The sequence below is a fragment of the Phallusia mammillata genome, chromosome 5 (genome assembly GCF_965637545.1).
Source record: "Phallusia mammillata chromosome 5, kaPhaMamm4.hap1.1, whole genome shotgun sequence".
In the NCBI taxonomy this organism is placed as follows: domain Eukaryota; kingdom Metazoa; phylum Chordata; class Ascidiacea; order Phlebobranchia; family Ascidiidae; genus Phallusia; species Phallusia mammillata.
In genome coordinates this window covers 25,295,031-25,317,409 of record NC_137256.1, presented here as the reverse complement: position 1 = coordinate 25,317,409, position 22,379 = coordinate 25,295,031, and the positions used below count along the sequence as shown (strand labels likewise).

At 35.9% G+C, this 22,379-nt stretch overlaps 2 protein-coding genes and 2 long non-coding RNA genes across 7 annotated transcripts in view; 2 read left to right on the top strand and 2 right to left on the bottom strand.

Moving 5' to 3' along the window:
• The window catches only part of LOC145228655 (uncharacterized), a 91,540-nt gene extending 77,002 nt beyond the window's left edge, over positions 1 to 14,538 (top strand). The window contains exons 13-18 of the mRNA XM_080093894.1: positions 11,265 to 11,502; positions 11,812 to 11,984; positions 12,594 to 12,735; positions 13,478 to 13,637; positions 14,091 to 14,192; positions 14,475 to 14,538. Coding sequence (XP_079950020.1) covers positions 12,646 to 12,735; positions 13,478 to 13,637; positions 14,091 to 14,179 — 339 coding nt within the window. The 5' untranslated portion in view covers positions 11,265 to 11,502; positions 11,812 to 11,984; positions 12,594 to 12,645 and the 3' untranslated portion in view covers positions 14,180 to 14,192; positions 14,475 to 14,538. The remainder of the gene's footprint in view (positions 1 to 11,264; positions 11,503 to 11,811; positions 11,985 to 12,593; positions 12,736 to 13,477; positions 13,638 to 14,090; positions 14,193 to 14,474) is intronic.
• On the bottom strand, positions 1,869 to 6,403 carry LOC145228696 (uncharacterized). Of its 3 annotated transcripts, XR_013860192.1 has the most exons (6): positions 6,348 to 6,403; positions 4,618 to 6,083; positions 3,435 to 4,552; positions 3,269 to 3,345; positions 2,832 to 2,910; positions 1,869 to 2,485 (listed from the first exon to the last, which is right to left on the bottom strand). It is a non-coding gene; the product is annotated as an uncharacterized LOC145228696 (long non-coding RNA). The 3 variants fall into 3 exon arrangements; XR_013860191.1 differs by having other exon boundaries at positions 3,435 to 6,083; XR_013860193.1 differs by having other exon boundaries at positions 3,269 to 3,333; positions 3,435 to 6,083.
• A 255-nt stretch (positions 14,539 to 14,793) lies between the features above and the next one.
• LOC145228687 (uncharacterized) lies at positions 14,794 to 15,985 on the bottom strand. Its single transcript, XR_013860175.1, has 2 exons — positions 15,886 to 15,985; positions 14,794 to 15,329 (listed from the first exon to the last, which is right to left on the bottom strand). It is a non-coding gene; the product is annotated as an uncharacterized LOC145228687 (long non-coding RNA).
• A 3-nt stretch (positions 15,986 to 15,988) lies between these two features.
• On the top strand, positions 15,989 to 20,957 carry LOC145228595 (uncharacterized). Of its 2 annotated transcripts, none has more exons than XM_080093712.1 (2): positions 15,989 to 17,208; positions 20,908 to 20,957. In XM_080093712.1, exons 1-2 carry the CDS (start codon positions 15,989 to 15,991, stop codon positions 20,948 to 20,950), a joined length of 1,263 nt encoding a protein of 420 aa, XP_079949838.1. In that variant the 3' UTR covers positions 20,951 to 20,957. The 2 variants fall into 2 exon arrangements, with proteins under 2 accessions (XP_079949838.1, XP_079949839.1); XM_080093713.1 differs by lacking the exon at positions 20,908 to 20,957 and adding an exon at positions 19,547 to 19,612.
• Positions 20,958 to 22,379: the final 1,422 nt, after the last annotated feature.

Here is a 22,379-nt window from a genome sequence, read left to right as displayed (position 1 = left end):
TGTCAAGGACGACTACAGTGTAAACTGTAATGTTCATAGCAAATTGTTAGGTAAGTCTGATCTTTGTATCTCAATAACAGCTGACTGATTAACAGCCACAAAGATATCTCTTCTTTCTTTGTATTCTTGAATAAACGTTTCAAAGGCGAACAATTAAATCAGCTCTTAACGGGGGCAACGTTGGTGGAACCAGTCAGGTTGGGATCTAAAAGCTACCCGTGTTAGGGAAAGAGGGTGGGGTTCAACAAGAAAAGAAACGACCACAAGGAACCCTGTTGGATAGTTTCCGGCGCCAGAAGGAAGGCTGCAGTAAAAACATAGTGACGATAGAAAATGTAGTACAACATATAAAAGAAAGACAAAAGAGGAAATAAAAAAGGCACAAAAAAGCAAAACTAGAAAAACAAAATGACTCAAAGTTCTTAGGCATCGAACGAAACGGAAATGTTATATCTTAGAAAACCTATTGTGACGAGTTAAACACATTTCCTGTTGTTTTATAAAATGCTCCCGTACACGAAAATACAAACGTTAATGTAAACATTGTATGCAATAATAACCTGACCCCTACAGTGCCATGCATATGTAAAAAGTACCTCAAAAGGATATTTTTCAACGCATTTCTACTAATTCTGCTTTTGATACCTTCGGTCTGTTACTCGTCTTTGCAACTTGATGGCAGTCTTTTAACCTGGAAAAGTGGTACTCAACTAATCCTGGACCGTGGCCCCTTTTAAATAACAATGAAAAATCTGTGCTCCCCTGCAAAAAATTAAATGGCAAACTCGTGTTGAAATGTGGCGGTAATTTCGGATATATACAAATCGAAAGAGTAAACAACAAACTAAAATCTTGACAAACCTCAATATGAATGAAGAGTGTTAGGGAATAAATATTTGTTTAAATATTTTATTACCTGGTTGAGATATTTGCAGCACGCACTCAATTTTGCCCATTAGATTAGAAAGTGACTCGCTGATTTCAGTGAGTGTTTATAGTGTGCCTACAACCGTGCCCCCCGGAATGCAGCATGTGCTGGTCCAATCCTGTTTATTAACCATCCCTTGGCTAAATAATTTGTGAAGTGACAAAACTTGTTGAACGTTGATTTGTCCAGTTTTTTTCCTTGGCAACTTTCGAAGATAGAATTTATCCCACTTTATTTCTACACACTGTATTCCTCTTACATAAACTATAAAAACTTGTTACAGATGCTGGTGGATGTATATTGTTAGCATGCATCGCACTGTGGAACTATACACTAATAAAAGTTTGTGCATTGTGAACGAAACCTCCCTAACATTTATGCAAAATAATTTATCAGCATTAATTTGTGGCTATTTGGTGATGATTTTTGCTGTTTATAGGGCAGAATCTAGTGAAAAGGTACGTTTTGTAACACTTTACTATGGGTTACAGAAGACAGAAATTTTGCTCATGCAGATATTAACCCTAATGCAGTGTAATAAAAACCCTACGGCATGATGGTACAATATTATTGACGTTTATGTAATATAGTTGTTTGCAAACAGAAAAAAATGTTTTATGGCATGAAAAACAATCAAATTACATAAAATCTACACAAATCTATAAAGCAACAAAAATAGATGAACACACTCACAAAACGAAACTATTAGGTTACAGTGTATACAATACTGATGTGCACAAATAAAATTAAACTCAGTTTAAGTTGATGGAAAAAATAAATTGATAAGCATGTTTGCAGTAGTTACAGCATCAGTATAATGAGCAACAAAAAATAAAAATGGGCAGTCATAGGAAATAAATGCACACCACTACAATTTATAACAGGGCTTTAATAAATATAATCTAACACCATTACTAATAGTTTATAGAGTAACACAAAATTGTCATGTGAAAACAGTTTGGTATATTAACAGCATTTGTAATATGGACCAGAATAAGAAAAATAGCTGTGGACCTTGTGACAAAAACATGACAATGTAAAAACACAATTAGATCACAATGGTTAAAAGCGCAGCAGCCAGACCTGTGGCTGAGTAATTAAAAAAAAATAAAGTTGTTATAATTTGTTACGCGGACCGATAAATGCATAAAACTGATAACGTGTTTGTGTGTATTACGTCAAAATAATTAAAAAATAATAATACGAATTTACAATAGAAAGAAATATGTTTCAAAAATGTTTTATGTTGTTCAACAATTGACATACACGATTTTGCAATAATCTACCACATTACAAAGCTATACACACATTACGAACAAAGGTGTCCTGATCCAAAATATGTTTGCACTCGTGCTAGTAGCAGCAAAGTCAATATCAATGTTATTTTATTTTTCTATCCCACATGAGCAGTGAAGGATGACCCACTGTACATTAATACAGACAGGTTAGGCTGCAGAATTCAGTTGTCAAGTTTCTTGGTTAACAAGAGGTTGATTTTGCAGAACAGCTTGTAGAGTTTTTTGCATCAAAATCTATTGCTGTTGAAGATCATGTTGTCTGAAATTCAGAGGTATTGGGTTTAAATTAGACAACAAATAACAAAAAAAGCTATTCAAATTAACAGACAATTCACCAAAATATAATCCTTAAGAGCAGTGGATTTGAACCATTTTAGCAATTCATAGCTCAACAACCAGTCCTTTAGAAAAAATACGTTCATGTTCAAATCAAATTCATTTTATTGCACTAACCATGTGGTTGCATATGGTTCATGAAACCAATCATTTAACAAGCGAGATTAAAGTGCTTGCTTAATCCGGCAATAAGGTTATGCGATTAACTGAATTTGAGTGTATTTGTTGAACTTCAGTAACATGCAAAAGTATGAAATTAAATTTTGTACCGTGTTGATTCTTTGGTGTTGCATTTTTGAGGGAAGCACTAGAGTACTTCCTTGATGTTTTTCTTGCATAAAGATCCATCTCATTTAGGAGTTCATGTGGTATGAAATACAAAGGTAAAATTAAATTACGAATATCTCATTATCATTCATATCGGCAACAACTATTGAAATTGGTAGATATGTGGCAAAATATATATCTTGGACAACATTTTATTTGTAAACAGGGAGTCACAACTAACAAATAATTGCTAGTTAAATAAATATGTATTTTTTTCATTGCAAATTGATTGTGCCTAAAAACCAGTACTAATTTCAATATGCGTGTGAGCATTAAGGTGTGTTAGCTCCAATGCAGGTTGTGACCACTCATATACACTTACACTTAAAATCCTATGAAAACATTTAGGTTTATGAATATTGCTAAATAAGCATAGCACCTGATGCAGTTTCTCATTGACTGATCTCCCAATGTACAGAAAGTCAGATTGAATTGATGGAAGTTCTGAAAATGGAGCTACAGAAATAAAACAAGTTTACTTTTCTGAAAATGGAGCTACAGAAATAAAACAAGTTTACTTTGATAATGTTTATGCAAGTACTTACAACAATATTGGTCAATTAGCATCAGTTGCAATCTATTTAATTGTATTCCACACAAACAAGAACAGCAAAAGCCCTATGCCTGAAACACAAAAAGAACCAAGCCAGCAAACAGCTGCAAACTTGTGAACAAACAGTTAATTGCTAATGTACAAGTCTGTCAAAACTGTAAATCTGAATACACAAATAAACTATAAACCACCTAACACAGTCAACTCCCTACACCTGTTAACAAAAGAAATAAACCGTAAACCTGAAAAGATAAAAAACAGATTAATCTAATAATATAAACATCCTAAATTCCTAAACCTGTAAAGTACAAAAAACATGTAATCTGTAAATCAGCAAATGTAAAATATACTATTAACCATCATAAACCAACACCCTAAACCTGTAAACAACAAAAAACATGTAATCTGTAAATCAGGCAAGTTAAAATAAAAAGTTAACCCACATAAACAAACACCCTAAACCTGTGAACAACAAAAACATGTAATCTGTAAATCAGGCAAGTTAAAATAAAAAGTTAACCCACATAAACAAACACCCTAAACCTGTAAACAACAAAAACATGTAATCTGTAAATCAGGCAAGTTAAAATAAAACGTTAACTGCAAAAAACAAACACCCTAAACCTGTAAACAACAAAAAATGCCTAAATCTGTCATGAAAACAAACTTTTATATTATCACTAAAATGTAATGACTATAATGATGATAATTAAAACCTGAAAAGATGTTTAAGATAATCCTAAAACCTCCAAAAATGTTCATTTAAAATAATGATTAAAATCTGTTAAGATGTTTAATAAGATAATGTTAAAACCTGCAAATGTGTTTGTTTAAAATAATGATTAAAACCTGAAATAATGTTTAATAAGATAATGTTGTAACCTGCGAAAAAGTTTTCTTAACTATAAGGTAACTGATACATTCCTAAAAACACAAAAATTCGTTAAAACCTGCAAAAAAACCAAGGCAATATATTAATAACCCAAATATGAAAAAGTCATTAATGCACAATGACACATACACTTTACCTTAGCAATGTAGAAATGCTCAATAACAAAGATTGAATTGAACCAAATTTATATAACACAATAGATCAATCAAAAGCAGGTCCTGAAAGAAAAAACAACAATGTTTTGACATTTGATAGCAAAGTATTTAACACAAGTAGTACACACCTGGAATGAAGTAAATAATAGTTGAGAGTGTACAGACCGAGGTCTCAATTCTGACTTTTTACAACTTTCTGAGCACTTGCCGATGGTGGTTCAGGTGGTTAGAGCGACGCATAAACAAACACAATACTGTAATGACGTTTAAAGAATCTGTCGGCTGATGTAAAAAGGCACAACACCCCCCAAGAACTGGTCTACTTAAAAAGAAATAAAGGATAGTTAAAATAAACTCAACACACATTTTTGTTGATGAAAGAGGGAAAACGCAAGCAAAATTTAAGTCACAATAATATTGATGGTAGTTGCTATTGGTTCATAACCAGCCTCAATCAAGAAGTTCAGGCATCATCAGTAGGGAAGTCTGAAAAACGTTTGAACCACCACCGTCCCTGCACGGCCGATGTAAAAAACACAATACAAGCTTGCCTTAACTAACTGTCCTGCATACGAACGTCGCAAAATAGCCTATAAAGGTAAAAAGTGAATCTGTCCTGTTTTACAACCACCCAAGCAGTCATTGCCCCATTATGACTAGGTGGCCTGGCCAAGTAGGTTACGGAACTGAACTAGTAATTAAGTTAATGTAAATCCACAAAAAAAACAGGCTTGACCAGCACAAGTGGAATAGGGGACATTTTTAGGCGCATTTTTTGGCTACTAGATAAGTTTACTAAAACGAACAAGTGAGTTATATCCTTGCTTGATATCTAGTACAAATTTCCTTTCAATGGAAAGAAAAGTGTAACAGAAATACAAGCAAGAACAACAAAAGCTGGTCAAAACCCAAAAACAAATCCACAATAACCCTATCTTTACAATTAATATAGGCGCAGAAGTTTTTGTTAAAGAGTCCAGTGATGATTACAGCGTATAACAACATGAGATCACTGTTCTCTGCCCTGCGAGACCCCCCTTTCAAGGACCCAAATGAATTACGCAAAGGCAGGGATGGGAAAATTTAACAACAGTTTGCGCCCTATCAGGGTGGCTCACGGGACTTTTCTGGCGAAATGCTATGTCGGCCCCCTCAGGCTTTCGAGCCAAAGCCTTCATTGAGAGTAACTGTGTCCGGTACTCGGTCCCGCCTGCACCGCGGCCGGCGCATGCGGTGGAGGCCATGCCAAGTCGTGTTTCTATGCGCACCTTAGTTTAGCTAAAGCCATTTAGCAACGCGCCACACCTAGCTAGAAAACGATCTAAGCTAAATTCCCAAGTGGCGCGTCAATCCCAAACGTACCCCACCTATGTTACCTAACCTAATCTTAGTTAACGAGCGCTACTCTAGCGGTAACCCTAGCGCCAACTTTCTGACATAGTAGCACTCCTACAGACTTGGACCATTCTTTGACCACCGAGGAAGACTTCCTTCACGAGTCAACCTCGGCAAAGAATAGGTCACTCACCCTAGCGCCAGTTAACCTAAGTTAGGCCAATCAGTTCCGTAAACCCGGTTGACCCACGACAGGCTCCTATGTTTACATACAATTAAATATTTGAAGTTGAGATGTTGGTTGATTGACGAAGAATGAATGCAAGATGGATACATCGCAGATATACAAAAATCAGCAAAGAAACAAACAAACACATTAATAGATGCATTTCAGATTTTTAATACCATTATTACATTAGGTATTGCATTTTTTTATTCTTTACAAATAGTTTAATATTTCTGATTACTTTACCTTACGAAAACTTAAGTAAAACAAAAAAACAACAAATTGAACAAAACTTACCACGCGTAACGTCGAGCATTCAACGCAAAACAAAAACCTCATGGTGAAAAAACGTTGCGAAAACGTTTTTGGATAAAGCGCGCATCGTCGACGGTTGCGTTCGAATTCAAATTAGAAAATATTTTTTTCACAAAAATAAATCGCCTACTTCTTTTTAATGTACATCATTTTTGGCCTTATTTTTAAGTATAAAGCATTACTTATTTGCCCTATTATGATATCACAGAAAAACAATTGTGTGTGCAAGTTTATTTTATTTGCGCGGCAAAGTTTGGGGATTACCCGTGAAAAATCTCTTACCATTATTCGCCAACAATAAAATTGTAGACGAATTAATCCGCATCGGTTGCGACTGGTTCAGTAAACTGTATTTCAGAAAACAGGTGGTGCGGTGCTGTATTTGTTACTGTGTTATTGTTTTAACGGTATTCGTATTTTGTCAAAACACCAGTTACATTTTGCAATAGTTGGATATTGAAAAAGCCTAAGGCACATTAAGTTAAGTAAACAGCGAAAAATGATATGAAACAAAATTATTTATTTACCTTTTTTGTTTGTATTAAATAATTGTTACTTATTTTGTTTTTTCCACAGCCAACCATTGAACAAAAAAAATGGGTCAGTTTTAACTGATCCTTATGTATATTGCAACAACTCTACTATGTCAGATAAATCATGGATTAAGTCAAATGTCTCTGCTCTGCACATATGGATTTATTACTTATGTGAAGCCATCTTAACTTTCTGGCACTGTTTTAAGGTAACCAATTTACCATGTTAGTTTTTAACTGTTTCAAAAAAAGTTATGTTCATATTTTTCTACTTACCTCTGTAAAAGTGCAACCATAAGTTTTGACCATATGGTCTCATCAGTACAGCTGGTAACAAGGGATTGCCTAGTTCACTTGTAGCGGTTGCGACATAATTTGTGCAAACTTTGCAATTATTGTTTACCAAAATAGCTCGGTTTTGACTCGCTAGGCTGCGAGGAAGTTAAAATGTATAGCATCCAAATCCCACTGTATTGACAAATCATGTTTGGACTTTGTAATATTTCCTGTCGCAGTTAATTAGGATGCAGAGGCGACTTTGTGATCTAGTGTTTGTGAGCTTTAACCGTATGTTTTGTACCGCGCTGTGATTGGACGTTACTTTCTGTGGAAATTTGTGCAAGAGCCAATCGCAAGAGCACATGTGTACAATTTAACGCCTTTATCCGGAGTATATATAAAACCGCACTCGTTCATTTCGATCTCTTTTCCTCTTGCCTCTCTCTCTGTCTCATTATCCTGCAATAAACGAACGAACCGAAGTGCAAGACACATGTGTGGAGTTTCCAGGACTCCGGTCCTGACAAGCTCAGGAGCTTGGGAGGTTAAGGATGGTGGTATACCTTTCTAATTTGTAGTGACGTGGTTGTAACCTTGAGACTCATCAGCGACTATTAACATTAAAACCGATAGCGACTACACACTTTAGTTGAAATATTTGGTTTGTTTTTTTGTTGGTCATTGGCATCTAGTTTTTTTAAAATTTCGTCCCAGGGTTGTGTCACGAACTTTGAAGTAGCCAGGTGATATGTTGCTGCTCAAATCCCACAACTTGTAGGTTGGTTTTATACATTTAAATATTTTTGATGATAATGGGCCTGTTGATGTTATCTTTGGTTCATTACATAGGACTTGCAGTTCATTAGGATGAATATTTACTTTCGCAAAACTTGGACTGATTTTGCCATTTCCAATGAAAAATTGCATTTGTTACTTCAATTAAACGGCATTCAGCAGTATATACACTTCTTTACTTCGCATTGTACATAATGAGTAACACAGTCTGATACTTAATAGATTGCTAGAAAGATTTTAAGCTCTAGGTAAAGGACAGTGGACCTCAGTGTTAAAACTGCTGATGGTTTCCTAGCTTGGTATTGACAATATTGTTAGCCCATAAACACATACTTTCTTTACTTGGAGGTGTTGTATCCTTTTGTATTGGTTTATTAAATTGTTAATTGTGAAATAAGGGGTTTAAATGAAAAAAATATTGCGCTAAAAATCTGAAATAAGTTTGCAATTTGTTGCTAAGTGCTAGTTGCACTAAATTCCATGCATTAAAACTGTATTTACATCAAAACAAAGTCAAATGTGACAAATTTGTGATTTTTGGCACACCATGTATAGCTGCTATCTCATGTAGTTATCAGTATGTTTGCAAATCCTATTGTGGCCATCACAAAAATAAGGACTGCATGTTTATCGGTTCCGTTAATTGTTAATGTTTGAGAAAATGTAAAATATATACAGGCCTAAAGTCATAGGTGCCAACTTTGAAATGTTAAGGTATATCACAAAAGCATTTTTACTACCAGGGTCTTCTGCTACTATTACAAATAAAAATGATTGCTTGTTTGTGTGCAATAATGCCACTTTGAATATATATCACAAAAAAGAAATGCCTGTTTCTCTATGCAACAACATTAGTTTGCTTTAAACCATTTTGCAATTGTTTAAATTCCAAAACTGCTTTAGGCTGTTTTATAATTGTAATGAATGTGAACAATTCATTGGCTGTGTGACAATAGTAGATTAAAACAATGGTGTTTGTTATGTATTGGTTTGTCAATACATTGTTAGCTGTGTATTATACATGACAAAACTTAGTTCTATTCTCAGGTATAAGACATACTCAAAAAATGATATTCACCCATTCAATAGGGCTATTTTCTTGTTGGTATAGAGTTGCAAGGTTTTTGGTTATTTTGGGTCCCCTTCCCTGAAGGGGACTCATATTGAATTTACTCAAAATGTTTTTTTTTTTTTTTCTTTTTTTTCTTATTTTTTCTTCTACCCAAAGTTTGTCCGACTCGTTTTTCCATCAAATCCTTGATGGAATTGGATGAAATTTACACAGATGGTAGATGTAGTTATGTAGATGTGCATCCCACTTTGTTTTTGTTGATAACCCCAGTATTTACCCCGCTCGCCCCCTAAAATGGGTGTTTTTACCCCGAAGTTTGTCCGACTCGTTTTACCATCAAATGTTTGATGGATTTGGCTCAAATTTACACAGTTGGTAGATATAGTTATGTAGATGTGCATCACACTTTGTTTTGTTGATAACCCTGTTATTTACCCCTGTTATTTACCCCGTTAAAATGGGTGAGTTTTTAAACAGTGTCAGAATTGGCTGAAATTTGGATTTCTTGTATAGTATGCCATTTATATGTGTCGATTGTTGCGTTTAACCCTGTAGTCCTAACATTTACCCCACAAGCCCCTAAAGTGTAAAACGTATTTGTATGTTACTGGTCACCACAAACGAAAGATTTCTTTGGAGCAATAGTGTTACAAGGGCAACCAGTTGTATGTTGCTCATTGGTGGACCGTTGCTTGGTGGTCTTTTTTGCGCCACGGCAGTTAGGGGCTTGTTAACAGCCCTATGACGTCAGAAACATTAACGGTTGTTGCTCAAAACACCTCTAGTAGTCGAAATTTTAAACATTGGCGGATTGGGCTGAAATTTTGCAGCACTATTGATTGAGTCATTGTGGTTTTTACATATTTTTTAGTTTGTGTGTCAAACCCAATTAGTTGCTCTACTAGTCCCTTAAAATGGGTCAGATTTTTAAAACGTTAAATAGGACATACTTCAAACAATATCTGGGGTGAATCTAATTTTATAGCTTGTATTCATAGTATTATTATTTAAGCCCAGTGCCGATCACTGTGTTTTACCTTACATCACCTGACTTTCTCATGGTTATCTCTTGAATTGCATTTTTTTCAACTTTACATGTGTGGGGACCCATGAGTTTTTGCCTGCAGAAACGACTAAAGTTATAAAAGACGATGGCTAATATGGGACCCAATACAAAATAAGCATAGGAAATATATTTATGTTTTAAAATAGGTTATAGTGTATATGCAAGGGCAATATGTGCTAAGCCACCCTTCTAGTTTTGTATCACAATGAAATATGTTGCATATATTTGGCGACAGCTGTAATATATATATATATAATATATATAATGTTGGTCTACGGGGGCAGAGGGAGAATTTAGTGTTATATTCCACACCTTATCATACAAACATTTGTAAAATCTTTGTCACTCATTCACATAAACATCTTTTTATATGACGCAGGTTTCTCGACAGAATGTTTCATCAATGCAATTCACGTAGAATATCAATGGAATTGCAACAACACAATGTTTCTCCTACATGTGCAGGTATGTAGATAGAGCAGGGATGCACAACCTATGTCTATGCCCACATCATAGGTCCCTATTTTAACAAGGGCCACCAGTGGTTTTTGTATAAATTACAGTTTTAAGGAAATGATATTTATTCCATAACATCTAATTCGTTGGTGCATAAAATTACATCCATAGAACTTAACCTCTAGCTTCTTGTAGTTTGTCACATCATTATTACATTGTTACATGTTAAGACTGTGGATTGCTTTTAAACAACATGCATACAAACAGTCTAGCCGCTAGACTCTAATATCTCCTAAGCATGTAATATGTATATTTTTAAGCCCCTAAAATTTGTTACTAAAGAAGCAAAAGTCACAAAGGCAATTGTATCAATACATGGTTTATTGTATCACAGTAGTCGGTATGTAATTTTAAAAGATGCTCTGGCTGCATAAACTTTCATCTATTGGGACAAGCTGCTGTATTGCCACATTTTGTGAAACTCTAACTTATAGTTAAGCATTTAAATTGAAAGGTTAAAAATTCATCCTGGCTTTCTAGCAAGCTTGTAACAAACAACTGTAACTCGCATATAAATATCTGTTTTATTAAATTTATGATTAAAATTGTGTGAATGTTGTAATCTTTGCTTCTCTGATATTGTTTTCTTTGGTGTTTAAAACCAAAACACTATTAACAAGTTACATTTCTACAAACAGGTGAAAAACTTCCTTATTTGGTCGGTTCTTGGATCACTGCCCAACTTTTGGCATCCCTGACCCATTTGGATTAACTTCATCTGAATGTTATATCACTTGTCAATATGAAATATCAGTTTCTTCATCACCATGTTCGTTCCAGTGCCACAGAAAAAGCTTTTTATGGAGGCAGCTGAGAATCTGTGGATGTTACTACATAACAACAATAAACAAATCAGTGGACGGACTGCAAAAAAAGGTTAATATGGACTAATTATTTGTGGGTTGTGAAACATAACAGTCATTAAGCTTCATGAGATTATGTTTTTCATCTGCTGGTGCAGCAGGTTTTTTGAAAAGTTTCAGACAGAATATTTCCAATTTCACATGACAGATAAAAATTAAGACTTAAAACGAAAACAACAAAGAGATCTGTTTAATCACAGTCCTGTAAATCTTGGTTAAAAATGTTATCGGTCTGCAAGCTCAGCAAAGTTAAAAACACTGCATAGGAAACTATTTTGGTGTTTTATAACACACAGTATAGTTTAATTATGTTTAATTTTAGATTTGATTGAAACCGAAACTACCATTGGAGGGATGTGATGAGAAACTGATGGAGAGATGTGAATGTTTGTTACAACTGTTTTGTTACTCTGATGGTCGACTTGGTTATCAAACACATACAGAATTTATGAGAGAAAAGTCATCAGGATGGACTCAACTGATTCTGTTGTATAGGTGAGCATTTTTTTACATATTTAAACTCTATAAACTCTAATGGATAATTACTTATTTTGGTTAGGTGCATCAAAAAGCCTGAAAATGAGACAATTATAAACTACATCATTAGTCAAATAATTTCCATCTAAGTTCAAATTCTTGTTGCTTCAACCTAGGCGTACCCTTTTCACACCTGATCATGTATTTTTGTCTGTTCACCGGCCTAGGGCTCTTGCTTGCGTATGGCTGTTGTAGGCTGCAATTTCATGACATTTGTACCCTTTAGTTTGCAAACATGAGGTGCATTTAGAACAAGGTCCAATATTCACTTTCCAAGCATGGAACTCTACTTTTGAAGCCCAGGCATTTGTCATGGTATTTTAGCTTAAAGAGATGACTCAGCAAAAACGTATATCTCAGGAAATACTTCTAATAAGGATAACATTGGCCCAAATATACTTTAAAAGCAGCATACTTGATTAATCAAACATTTCTGAATGCTCTTGCCATCATTAGTGTTATGAAGGGGCCACATCAGTTACCCCATACATAGCCATTTGAGTCATGTGAAAGATTGATATAAAAGTTATTATTCCAAGATCCCAATCCTTTGTTGCAATGCTTAAGGTTGTCCATCTACTTCGATCCTTTGATGCTTTGCTGGAAAACAGTTGAGTAGATGATGAAGAGATTAATATCAAAGTCAATGTTACAACCCAATTGGCAAATTCAGAAGAAACAAAACATCTATGGACTGGCTTTTGTTGAGGTAGGATTTTCTCATTTGTGTGTGATAGGTAATAAGGCAAGTAAGAGTAAAATGTATTGAGAAATGACAGCTTCCATCACAATTGAGGTAAAAATTGCCGATCTGTGTTAGTAAATGTATTTGCAACACACAAACACATTCATGTGAGGTCTTAAACATGTTGTTGCAAACCTGTGATAAAATATTGATTCTTATCTTGTATATAGGAGATATATAAATTCATGTGGTTGTTACGCGCTTCAGTCCTAATATTTTAAAATACACTATTTTATTCCATGATCAGCAATACATTGAAGCAGTAGTTAATATATAAACCATCTTTGAAAACACATGGTGTAGGATGTTTATGTGAATTTTGTTTTTTAATCACTTAATACTTTGGCCTCCAATTTACCATAAGCCTGAAAAAATTTTCTGGACTTGAAAGCTACATAGCCCCATGTATCTTAAATAACTATAAAGTATGCAAGATGCAATTTCCATGTAAAGTTTTCGTTAATCGGAGAGAGCTGATTTTGCTACAAATTGATTAAAATGATTTCCAGCATTGTCATGCACTACTGCATTTTGTCATCAAGCTATAAAACATAAGATGAAGATGACAATTTAAAAATATCTTGCTGCATATAATTTGATAATCCCAATAGCTTAATACCAGATATTTTACATTATTATTATTATAGATATAGATTGTTGTAGATTTTGGGTTTTTGATTATTCAAGTTTGTTTACATTTGTGTAGATTTCCAAGATGGAGGAAGTGGTTGGTTCGCCGCCTGCAAGTTCTGCTGCACAACCAGCGACCCCAGCAGATAAACAGACAGACTCTGTAAGTTTGAAGACTCTGATTGCAAAGTGTACAGTTTTGCGGAGTGACATTTCCCCGAATTGGCTTCAATCAGGTTGGTGTATAACTTTGGCAAATCACCATCTAAGCTACATTGGCTTAGTGGTTTGCCTGCCGAAAGTAATTCATGTCGTTATCTTATGGACCTGGTGTACCGTGATTTGTACAATACTGCATTGCTGCTCTGCATGAATTCTTTTGATTGACCAAAGTAGAATATATTTGTAGTTGCTGGCTGATGGTCAATCTGGCGTCCCCTGCTATAAAGCTGACATGTGCAGCATATGAGGCAGGCATCGGTGCTTGTGATTTAACTTTCTATTGAACAAATGAAAACCTGCGTTGGTCATGCAACTCTAGATTTATTCTTGGCTTAAGTTTAAAGAACACGTCATGATTCTGACGTCACCAGCTTATAACTGGTTGGTCTTAGTTAATCGTTTTTATAAATTGGTCAAAATGTTTCACTTGTCATTTATTGTTGTACATTTGTTTTTTATCTTTGCAGACGTCGAGTGGCCTGAAGGAGATGAAATTCTGCCAGACGACGCAGTGAAATTGATTCGACATTTGTTAACGAAAGATTCCAGCGATTGAAAAGGCTCAAGAGGTAATTATGGGTCCCTTCCCTGAAGCCAGAGTTTAGATGAAGTTAAGTTTACAATTAATTAGAATAATTATCAATTTCTTAAAACAAACAGTTAGGGAAAATAAGCGTTAGTAACAGAATCGCTGCTGTTTATTATAGTTTAATAATTAATTCAGCTTCAAGCAAGTTAAGTGGATTATAATATTACCAAACCACATCTACAAATGAAAGTTATTCCTCCCCGGTTGAAAACTACTGGCAAATACGTTTGTCACCTCACAAATTTATTCCTATTTTCCGAAGAAAACCGATGTTTTCGATCTTCCATGGCACGATTCAAAGGGAGTTACCATGACAACGATGTGAGAAGCAAATGATGCTTTGCATTTGTTTCCATGACAATAGAGTGACAAAGTGGGTTTCAACTTTCGTAACCATGGCAACAACATGCCTCAACTTTTCTTTGTTACCAGGACAACCGATGAAGGTGACTCGACAGTTTTTTGACGTGGTTTACAAATGTCGAACACTAGGTGGCTAAACTTAGTTTCCATGGCAATTTCTAACTTTCCCAGAGCTACGTGATTTGTGTGCTGTAAGTTGAAATTTTGAATTTAACAAGTGCTGATTAAGCCGTGTATTGTATTTACAAAATCAAATCAATGTTTTTAATGCAAATATTTTTGCACGTATTTTAATTATTAGTAATAATACCACGGTTTATCTGCATATGTTTTTCCATTGAAATTAATTTGCATAAAAATGGGTGAAATCACTTTTGCAGAAAAAATGTAGTATTTTTTAAATAAATCCTAATCACTAACGGTTAGAGAGTAGAATTAGGCAATTTTTTTAAATTAGCGAGATTTAGACACTTAATTCAACGGAGTAATTGTATTTACATAATTTACACTGATAAGGGAAAATTAATAAAAGTCCATATTTTCATCTTTGGAAGAGAAATGTTGATTTTATTCGCATTTAAACATCATCGTTGATTCTTTAATCGAGTCACTCCCTTTCCAGTGTTGCCAGATCATGTTGTGGTCGCTACTTTCTGATCTTCCCCATTCAGCGTTGAGTTTAGAATAGGAACACCAATTATACCACCATCCACCTTCAGCCCTGCCGTGAAGAAGTGCACAGTTGCCTCCATACCTGTGTCACAATGTAATATTCCAATAAAACTTAACCTCGATACAAACTACACAAACACATAGTGGAATATTTAAATGTGTGTTTCAACCAACAGCGCCATCACTTTATCAGTTGTGACGTCACACAGGCTGTTTTATTAATTTATGACGTCACACACTAACTACTAAATCACTTGATTTTTGATTTTTTTAATAAACGGTTTTAAACACGATTATCAAACATACGAGTGAGTCGTTGTATGTGTTGTGAAGATTTTTTATTTACTCAGTTCAAAAAAAAATAGTTCCAAAAAAGAAAAAACAATGTAAAAATTAATTTATTTTGCAATTTTTATTTAATAGAGGATTCTTTTCTTTATTACATCAAAATTTTTTAGGATTTTTATTTTGTATTTTTTGCTTGTTGTTTTTATATCATTTCTGTGCAATTGATTTTGCACAATTGTTTTTGTCTTGCAATATGACGTCATAAAACAAATTTACAATAAAACTAAAATAATCTCGTTTATTTGACAATGCGTAAATATTTTTTTTCTTTGTACATAAGCTGTATTTACCCATCATTATCCCGATCTTTGGTGGTGAATTGGTATCCGTTGTGTAGCGCCAAACTGTCACCAGCCGTTCCACTGAAGCCAGAAACATGTAAACGAGCATTCTATGTTGGCGCTCGTAGCGAGCGGACGCAATCAAGTAATGGATAAAGGTCCAAGTTTTGCGCAAGTCACGCAACAAAAGGGTGGGGGCTATTTAAAGAGGCCCACCTGTCTAAGTTTTAAAACGAGAAATCAAAGTAAAAGAGATGATATTTTGAATATCATAGAAAAAGAGAGTTTCTCTGTCAAAAAACTGATTGGAATCTCAGAAAGAAAAGGAAACCTAGTTGACATAACATGCACTACAAGAAAAGATGTTTTAGAATTGTTTGAAAAACTGGTTCAGGTAGAAACAATTTATTCTGTTCGACTCTACGAATCTGATAAGCTTAATGTGGCTGTAGGATGGGTGCCTATACCTTTCCCCAACGAAGAAATCAAAACAGAATTTCAAAAAAGATTCGGAGAAGTGAAGAATATCCAGCACCGAAAAGATAAGAATGGTTTACTAACTGGAATGAGAATTGTTACACTAGACAAAGCTGACGTGGAAAAAAATCCAATACCTAGTTACGTGACATTACATGGTTATGAGTTTTATTGTACATATAACGGCCAGCAAATAACCTGCAAATATTGCTCAGAAGCTGGACATAAACAGCAAGACTGCCCAAAAAGAATACAAGACTACCCAAAACTCTCAGAAACAACCAAAAAGGTGAACCAAGAAGGCAAGGATTGCACCGCTTCTGATAAGAAACGAAACAACTTGGACGGCGCGGGAGAAGATAAGGGCACTGTTGACTCGAACGGGACAACAATAGATTTGGAAACCGTCCACACCCCAAGCGAATCAGCAGAAAAGGAGATAAGAAAACCCGAAACTAACTTGCCTGATGAACAGCTAATTAACGGATCGCTCTTGGAAACTAAAAATAGGTCATCAAGGAAACGGCACCAACGAAGCCCAACCGAAGGAAACTTACATCAAGCGAAATCGATAAGTCTAAGTGAACTAAAAATACCAATTACCTGCCCGAAATGTAAAGAAGAGAGCTACGTAACAGAAAAAAATTCAACATTCTTCTGCTGGAAATGTTCATCAGAGTTCAACATTGCTTCATCGTGCTGCAACGAAATTGATAAATTTTTGGTCCCGGATAAGGAGGTGAAAACTAATTGTGTCACATGCCACCAACCCATGAGAAGGATGCCGTGCTGCCACAAGTTTCAGCCGGAGTACCAAACAGATGAAAAAACTTTCGAATGCGTGGAATGCAGAAGGTATTCAATGTTTTGCATTTGTAAAACTGTTAATGCTATACCAAAACGGACAATGACTACTAACTGTGTGAATAATGCATGCAAATATACGCTTGTCCACTGTAGCTGCGGGAAAATAACATCTCAGTTAATGGGACCTAACAACCCGTACTTGTGCGATTGTGGCTATGAATATGATATAGACATTGGTGTAGAACGTATTTAAATGCCTCTCACTGTAATAACCTACAACGTAGCAGGGTTGCGAAACACTAGGAAACGGCGAAGCGTCTTTCATTTTTTAAGACAAAAAAAGTTCGATATAATGTGTCTACAAGAAACGCACTCATCAGCATCAAATCTCAAGCAATGGGAGTTAGAATGGGGCGGGGAAATTGTAGTTTCGCATGGCACAACAAAAAGTAAAGGAGTGGCGGTTTTGTTTTCCAAAAACCTTTCCTACCTGAAACACGACGTGACTATTGATAACCACAGGCGTTATATAATCATTGAGCTTGAAATAAATGACCAGCAGCGCATAACGCTGTGCAATCTCTATGGGCCCAACCAGGACAACCCGCAGTTCTACGAAAACGTCTTTCGGGTTGTTGCTGATAAAAGCGCTAAAAGCGGAACCGAAAATATGGTTTTAGTTGGTGACTTTAACTGCGTACTCAATGATGAGCTAGACAAGACAGGAGGTAGAGCAATGCACACTAACCAACGCGCAAAAACTACCATCTTACAAGCTATGGAAAACCTTGAATTATATGACGTATTTCGTATCAAACATCCCAAGGCGAAACATTACACGCGCACACAAACTAACCCGCACACGGCTAGTAGGCTCGATTTTGTGCTTGTCACAAACGAACTACTAAACAAGACAACCCAGATTCAAATTGACCCAAGCACGCAATCGGACCACAGTATTGTTAGACTTACACTCAACCTTGATAAAATACCCAGGGGTAGAGGCTACTGGAAATTCAATACATCCTTATTAGAAGACCGGAAATTTGTAGAAAATACCAAAAAATGGATCGCTGAATTCATCAAAAATAATGATAACGGGGAAGTATCTCCGCAAATCCTGTGGGAAGCACTAAAATGCAATCTTCGCGGTTGCATTATAAAATATGCAAGCGAAAAGAAACGAAAAGCTAAAGCAAAACAGACAGAGCTGGAAAATATACTTAATAAAATGCGAAAACTACCTCAACCCCATGATGAGCGCACAACCACCGAAATCGCAGCTACACAAGAAAAATATGATGATATTATTGAAAGGCATACCAAAAGCGCAATAATACGAAGTAGAGCGCGATGGGCTGAATATGGAGGTAAAAATAATGCATACTTTCTAAACCTCGAAAAACGGAGAATGGAAAAGAAAGTCATTACACGATTAAACTCAACTTCGAAGATAGAAACGGACCAAAATACAATTTTACGCACTCTTCAAGAGTATTTTAAAACGTTGTACAGCGCGAGCAAAGACCCGTTGTGCACCACCAGCAAAATATACGATTATATTAATAACATAGCGTGCCCAACACTGGACGAGGAAAAAGCGCGTATGTGTGAGGGAAAATTGACCGCCGAGCAATGCTTAGAAGCCCTTAGGACAATGAAAAATAACAAATCCCCGGGACTAGACGGTTTACCAGCGGAATTTTACAAAACGTTCTGGAAAGAATTAAAACACTTACTGGTGAACGCACTTAACAACGCATTCGAGACAGGTTCTTTTGGTGGACAAATGGCTTGGGGTGTAGTAACCTTAATTCCTAAACAAGAGAAAGATCCTCTATACGCGGAAAACTATCGTCCGATAACTTTACTGAACGCTGACTATAAGATAGCAGCCAAAGCGATCAATAGCCGTATCAAAAATTTGCTTCCGACAATCATCGCCCCCGAACAGACTGGCTTGTCAGGGGCAGATACATAGGAGATAACATAAGAACGCTTTTTAATATTTGGGATCACGTTGCCGAGCAAGGAACGTCGGGGGCCTTTTTGTTTTTAGATATTTGTAAAGCGTTCGACTCTGTGAACTGGGACTTTCTTAATGCAGCGTGCTCAAAATTTGGTTTTGGAAACGACTTGTGCAGGTGGATAAAAACGTTTTATGCGGACTCGAAGTGCTTGATTATAAACAATAACCACATGTCAAATCCTGTCAGGGTTGAAAGGGGTGTTCGTCAAGGTGACCCGTTGTCCCCTTCGCTTTTCGTACTCGCAATAGAATTTCTAGCCTTGGCAATTAAAGGGAACAAAAACGTAAAAGGAATCAGTATAGGAAAACAGGAAGTAAAAATTTCGCTATTTGCTGACGACGCCCTACTTTTTCTAGATGGGTCGGAAAGCAGCTTTCGCGCAGCATTTGATGAGGCAAATGTATTTGGTATGCACACTGGCTGCAATATAAATCTCACAAAATCAAGTGCAATGCACATAGGCAAGGTAGAGACAAACCCTAAATACTACCTGAAATCAGAAGGTTTAACCTGGCCTAAAACTTTCGTTAAGTACCTCGGAGTTAAAATTCCTACCACCAGATGTAGTGGTAACCTGTTTACACTAAACTTTGAATCTGTAAGTAAGGAAATTCAATCTGTAACAAAACCTTGGTTGGCAAGGTCACTTTCCTTATTGGGTCGAGTGATTATTATCAAAACGTTGGCGATACCCAAGCTACTTTACAAACTAAGTGTTTTGCCTGTAAATATACCTCGACCGTTTTTAAAAGAAATTAAAAGAAAACTTTTCACCTTTTTATGGGGCTCCAACTGGGAGAGAGTAGCAAGGAACAAACTGTGCTGTAAAATTGAAGAGGGAGGGATAAATATGATAGACGTGGAAGCCTACGTCAAATCAATACGTTTTTCTTGGATAAGAAAACTATTCGATACTGCTTATGTCTCGCTTTGGAAAAGCATCGAAACGAATATTACTTCTCTACATACCATGATATGCATCGCAGCCACCAATCTAAAACCAACCCATAAACAAGTAAAAAAACTGACACCCCTCAGGACGTTTTGGTCATCGGTCGACCTTTGGAAAGATTGCGTAACCCAGTTTTGGCAGCAGCCCACTGTTTACAACAACTGCATGTGGTTAAATAGAAGTGTACTGTTCAAGCGAAAACCAATCGCCTACGAGAATTTCGTTAACGCTGGGATACTTGAATACCACCAAATTATTGACAACAAATCGGAATATCAAACTTTCAATAAACTTTGCGAAATTTACGATTTGGCAAACACCAGTAAAAATCATTCTGACTACCAGTGTCTAATCGCGGCTATTCCCACTACATGGGAAACACACACCTCAAGTAAAATTTACAGACAAACTTCCACTGAAAAAATATTGGCAGGTATACGCAACAAATTACCAAATAGCAAAAATGCATACCAGTTTTTCGCGTCAATAAACGTACAGCGGCCGACCAAACAAGAAAATAAATGGGAGGAGATTTTACAATGGGAACCGCTCGCCACTGAAAAATGGGGAGAAATGTACAAAAATCTATACGATTGCACAGTGGAAACAAAATTACGCTCCTTCCAAATTAAGATTAATCTTAGGGCTATTGTTCTAAACGATACCCTTTTTGGCTTCGGGATTGCTGATGCCGATGAGTGCACTTTTTGCGGCGTGTGCAAAGAAACTATGTTACATTTATTTTGTGAATGTGTATATGTGCAGGCATACTGGGAGGATGTTAGTTCATGGATCGACAGTGTTCTAGGCTGCCGAATCGTTTTAAATAATGGTATAAAGACGTTTGGACTTCATAATGAAAAATTTGATCAATATTTTTTGAAACTTGTAAATTGCATGCTTTTAAATGCCAGATTTGTCATCTACAGATGTAAACTACAAAAACTAAAACCAAAAGTAGACATGTTTGTGTATGAAGTAAAACGTTGCCAACGTAACGAAAAAATCATAGCAATGAAAAATGATAGTCTGTCTAAGTATAAATTAAAGTGGAATGCGCACTTGCGTTAATTGCCTTTGTGTTTGTTCGCTACTGTGTGTTCCTATGTTGTTATTTTGTCATTTCTATGTTTTATCGCCAATAAAAAAAAAAAAAAAAAAAAAAAAGATGAAGGAGCTGGAGGATTAGAAGATTCAGCTTTTGGGGTGAAACCCGATAAAGTGTGGGGCAGGGCAGCTAAAAACGGGAATCAAACATATAATGTAAGATTTATGCCAGGACTCTTCACTCCATACCCTACGTTTTTTTAAACAATTATTTTACAAGTTGTTATCACAGATGATGGCATGAGCATTTGCCGAACGTTTGAACGTTTTAAAAAAGCATGTCGCTTTTTACGTTTATTTGGACCGTTGAATTCGCCAAACTTATGAATAGATCCGGCCAATGTACATAAAAAGCGACATGCTTTATTATTCAAACGTTTCGGCAAATGCTCATGCCATCATCAGTGATTTGAAGGGCCACATCTACTTGGGTTGTTATATTTGCCATTAAACTTACGAACAGATCCGTGTAATGTGTTTCAGAGTGGTTTATATTTCCCGCAAGTTACAGTGCAAAGTAGTGTAAGAAGTAAAACGAAAACCCACCAGTTGCTACAGTTGTTGGAATTGAGGCTAAAACTTTTCTTGCCGCTTCCTGCAACATGGAAGAATCAAACTTGGCATTTCCACCTGATCTCGACTCGAGAACCAACGAAGGAACCGGACCTGAAAAGTGGAAAGTTGAGAATAATTTATCAGGGTCGGTAGAGCTTGCGATAAAAAACTTCTTCCTAATGTTATCAAGTATGTAAAAGCATACAGCCAATAAATAATAAGCTGCAGACAGTACACACTGTTTTGACCTATAAGGTCTCACAAACTGGAGTGCCGTTGGATGGCTAACAAGTCAATATGGCCGATCTCTCGTCACCAGCTGCACTGATGAGAACTTTAAGGTCGAAACAGTGTGAACTGTCAGCTTATCAAGTAGGCTTTTGAACAAAAAAGATGAAAAAGTAAATTTAACGAATATTACGTTTTTCAGGAAAAACTTTCTAAAAGTCTTCTTTTTAAATGTGAACAAGATTTCAGTGAAGAAAAAGTTTTATAGAAAGCAAGAAAAAGAAATCTCACGGTTGAGTAATCGCGACGCGACGTAGGGGTAAATAAAAGATGGCATCAAAACCGGG

What these genes read in the sequence shown, in the direction of transcription:
- LOC145228595 (XM_080093712.1), top strand. Translation starts at nt 15,989, where the DNA reads ATGTTGGCGCTCGTAGCGAGCGGACGCAATCAAGTAATGGATAAAGGT. An exon ending in GAATGCGTGGAATGCAGAAG is followed by an intron (nt 17,209 to 20,907) that starts GTATTCAATGTT and finishes GTATATGTGCAG; the next exon opens with GCATACTGGGAGGATGTTAG.